The following is a 3,906-nucleotide window of genomic DNA, read 5'->3' as shown; positions in this document are numbered from 1 at the left end:
TGTCCGCGCGGCTCAGACGCGGCGCGGAGATATTCAATCGGGCGTGCATGCGCAACGCGTGGCCGACGTTGCACCGCCGCACAAACATCCGGCCAACCGCCGCGCGCCGGACGGGCCGGCCGTTCGGGCGAAATATCGCGCGCACGCGCCGCGCGGGGCGCGCGCGCGCTGCCGCGCGGCGGCGGGACGGCTGTGTGGGCGGCGGTGAACGGCCGGGCGGGGAACGTGCGCGGCGCGGAGACGCGGAAACAGCGACCGGGCACGGTCCGCCGCCGCTTGGTCGCAAACATGTAGCGCGACTCAAGAAGGTGCATATGCTCTGCGGGAAGGGTTTAACCCTGCGTCCAACTTTGGCTTGCTCTTCTCTCCGCCACCCATCCTCAAAACCTCCCTTCCACCTTGCCACACCTTGCCACAACCGCATATGAGGCATTCGTATGAGTTCATTATTTCGCACCCAACCTTACATCTTCACTGCTATCTTCACCCCTATCTTCACCGCTATCTTCACCGCTATCTCACTCTTCCTCAATTTGATTTACCCCACACCGACCAACTTCTTCCCCCTCTTAAACCTTCCTTCGCCTTCCTCCAATCGGGCGCGTACAACTCATCTACACTTTCCTGCAACACGCATCATACTTCTTGCACGCTACACCGTCCATGAAAATGGGTAACACCCATTTCATACCGAGCGGCTGCTTCTGACGCAGAGTCTAGATCTTTTCATGCCATTCATTCCACATCCACTTACACGCCGCTGTGTCCCATCCGAGGTATAACCAAGGGATACGACGTGGACAACGCCTAGACATACCCCACGCCTTCAGTTCTCGTCGGGAACGATGCATTTCGCGCCCACAACCGCAATCGGCAGTGCCCAGCTCATGTATATTGCAGTGTATGCTCCTGCAAACACACATCATACCTACATTACTCCTTGCACTCAATATTGCTTTAATGCTGATTTACGACAGCCTCCAACGCAGGGTTCGAGATCTTTTATCCCGTCTCACTTCCACAGCCACCAATCTACTGCTTGTTCCGTCCAACAGATACAAGGGATGATGCCTATACAGTTACCGTACTTCTCAAAACGCTCGCCAACGCCCTATCATACTTATTCACCAATCGTGTAACCTCGATAATGTGTAAGCGTGTGGAATCTGGCACCACTTTGAGCAGTTACTCAAGTGGAATCTTTTCAATACACTTGAATCCATCTCTTACTCCTTTCCCGCTAACACGACCAACATCGTAGTCCCCATCCCCTGCTTGCTAATAATCATACCGCGATACCATGCCTATGTACCTCTGTCTCGGCAGTCATAGCGTATCCAACTCACTTTTACAGCACCACACCGCTTGCCAACATGACCGCCAAAGAACACATGCGGCGAAACCATTCATTTTTACACCCTGTGCATTCACAACTATCGCGGAAACAATACGCATACCTCAACTTTAAACCATCCCGCCTCCGATTTCTCTATACGATTGCGCCCGGTGCGTCCTCCTGTGGAACCAATTCCAGGTGAAAAGCGCAATTTGCGACAGTGGTGAAATTCACTAGTACCATGTTCACCATTACCGTACAATACGCCTTGCAAAGTAAAAGGATGGGTGCTGCCCTTTTTCCTGCATGCAAACGACGACCTCAAGTGCCACTTCAATGCTTATCAGTTCGGTGTTGTAAATATGCGCACTGAAAGGTTATCGCAACAGTAATTCCGTCTCCCATGCGCCAAGCAACAGAGGGTCAATTTTGAACTACCACAACCAAAACCTCACAACCGCCTACGCACCAAGCTTTCGTTTCTGAGTCAATCACACACGCCGCTAGCAGAACTATCATCATGTAGACCCCTGCTTTCATCCTTGTCTCAAAAGCAGAATATTCAGAAAGGAGTCCAACATCTTTTGAAAAGCCGAGAGAACCCTACTCGAAAAGATGCAATGCTTGAATTTGAAGCTGGTTTGAATCAGCATTCCTTTGCAAGCGGATTTTAAACCGCTACTGTGTATCCCTGGTCTCAGATCTGTTTGACGGAGCAATTTGGGAGCGTTCCCCAGAGGGTCATAGTAACATTCATAGAGCACGAATCCAAGATAATCCATCTCCTCTGTCCTTCACGTACTTCCAAACTGCGAAGCCCAAACATCTGTACACTTTTGGCAAACATGCATCACACTGATTCATCCTATCCTTAATTGATATGTTCCAATGCAGGAATAAACAAGTCAAGATGTTTAGTGCCATCAGTTCCACGCACTAAAGCTCGACATCCACCAGCCTGGTATGCGATCCAAAGATGTAGCGTGTTGCGCCTATCCATTACTTATCACGCACGTATAATACCTCTTCAATTCACTAACACGAAAACAATCCAAGCTCAAGGGTAAGCCGCGTACCAAGACTCGAGCTTCCAACGCCTTTGACCAAGAGTACATGGTCCCGCCAGCGAGAAGATCTGTCCTCGTCTCATGTCTGGAAAACATAGCTTGAAAACACCCCCACGTGCTGCCATCTTCTCCTTCAACCTTCGCTTTCCTGCAAGCATACCTGTTCCGCACAAGTAAGCTGCCTCTAAATTTCACGTCGCCCATTTCTATATCTGCAATCACCTAGAGAGTCATGCATACGGGGATGCAGTGCGGCAAAATACCCCTAGCATTCAGGGGGTTCTCTAATTCTTGCGTTCTTGTAGGGCCCATGATGAGTGGGTAAAGCCACGGCAAAGCGCCTGCTTGACGAATATAGTGGCGCATCCTAAAAGACTTCCAGATTGAGAACGATTGAAGCCATCTACTGCATTCGCCACGAACGGACGTTTCTTATAGGTGTATGCGCAGAGAAGCGATAGAAGCAGTTATGTTGCAACAATTCCTGCTTCAAGAGGAGGAGCTTCTTTACAACATGCGAGACAAATCTTCTTCAGTGTTGAACCCCGTCCTCATTGCATCTTCATTTTCTTCTCTGTTCGACCCGTGTTATTGTTCTGGCTCCTCCTACTTGTCGATCCTTCAGGGGCTCGGGAATCGCAGCTCGTGGAGGTTTCGCCAGGCTTGTCTTCCCGAAATGGCGCCCGAAGTGCTCATTTCTGGACACTTCGCGATTGACATGCATTTCGGAATACAGTGGTATGATTTTTTGATTCATACAAAATTTACAATTCTCACGGACGTCCAGCTCTGTTGCCCACGCCATCACACAGAATACAACGACTGCCTCGCAATGTACAGTCATAGCATCGTCATGGGGAAGGGGGAAGAAGGTGTTGAACGCAACGCAGCCAAGGCTGTGGGCCTCTACGAGCGAGCAATTGACAAGGGTGAGCATGTCGGGGCGATGGTCAATCTTGGTCTCTTGATGGCAAACGGCGCAGAAGGAGTAGAGCGTAACGCGGCACGAGCGAAGGAGCTTTGGGAGAGAGCGATCGAGAAGGCTGATCACGTCGAGGCAATGTACAATCTCGGAGTCCTGCTCGATAATGGCGCAGAAGGAGTGGAGCGTAACGCGGTACGCGCGATGGAGCTGTACGAAAGAGCAATCGAGAAGGCTGACGACGTCAGCGCGATGAACAATCTCGGCTTCTTGCTCAAAAATGGTGCGGACGGAGTGGACCGAAACGCGGCACGAGCGAAGGAGCTCTGGGAGGGAGCGATCGAGAAAGCTGATCACGTCGGGGCGATGTTGAACCTCGGGGTCCTGCTCGATAATGGCGCGGAAGGAGTGGAGCGTAACGTGGTACGCGCGAGGGATTTGTACGAAAGGGCGATCGAGAAGGCTGATCACGTCGGTGCGATGAACAACCTCGGGCTCCTGCTCGATAATGGCGCGGACGGAGTGGATCGTAACGCGGTACGCTCGATGGAGCTGTATGAAAGGGCGATCGATAAGGCTGA

At 51.5% G+C, this 3,906-nt stretch overlaps 1 protein-coding gene across 1 annotated transcript; it reads right to left on the bottom strand.

Moving 5' to 3' along the window:
• Nucleotides 1-2,625: 2,625 nt before the first annotated feature.
• CHC_T00005037001 (hypothetical protein) lies at nt 2,626-2,769 on the bottom strand. The gene has a single exon (XM_005716428.1). It carries the CDS (start codon nt 2,767-2,769, stop codon nt 2,626-2,628), a length of 144 nt encoding a protein of 47 aa, XP_005716485.1.
• Between the last annotated feature and the right edge of the window lie 1,137 nt (nt 2,770-3,906).

This window comes from Chondrus crispus, genomic scaffold (genome assembly GCF_000350225.1).
Source record: "Chondrus crispus Stackhouse genomic scaffold, scaffold_266, whole genome shotgun sequence".
Taxonomy (NCBI): Eukaryota; Rhodophyta; class Florideophyceae; order Gigartinales; family Gigartinaceae; genus Chondrus; species Chondrus crispus.
This window is presented reverse-complemented; position numbering and strand designations above follow the sequence as displayed.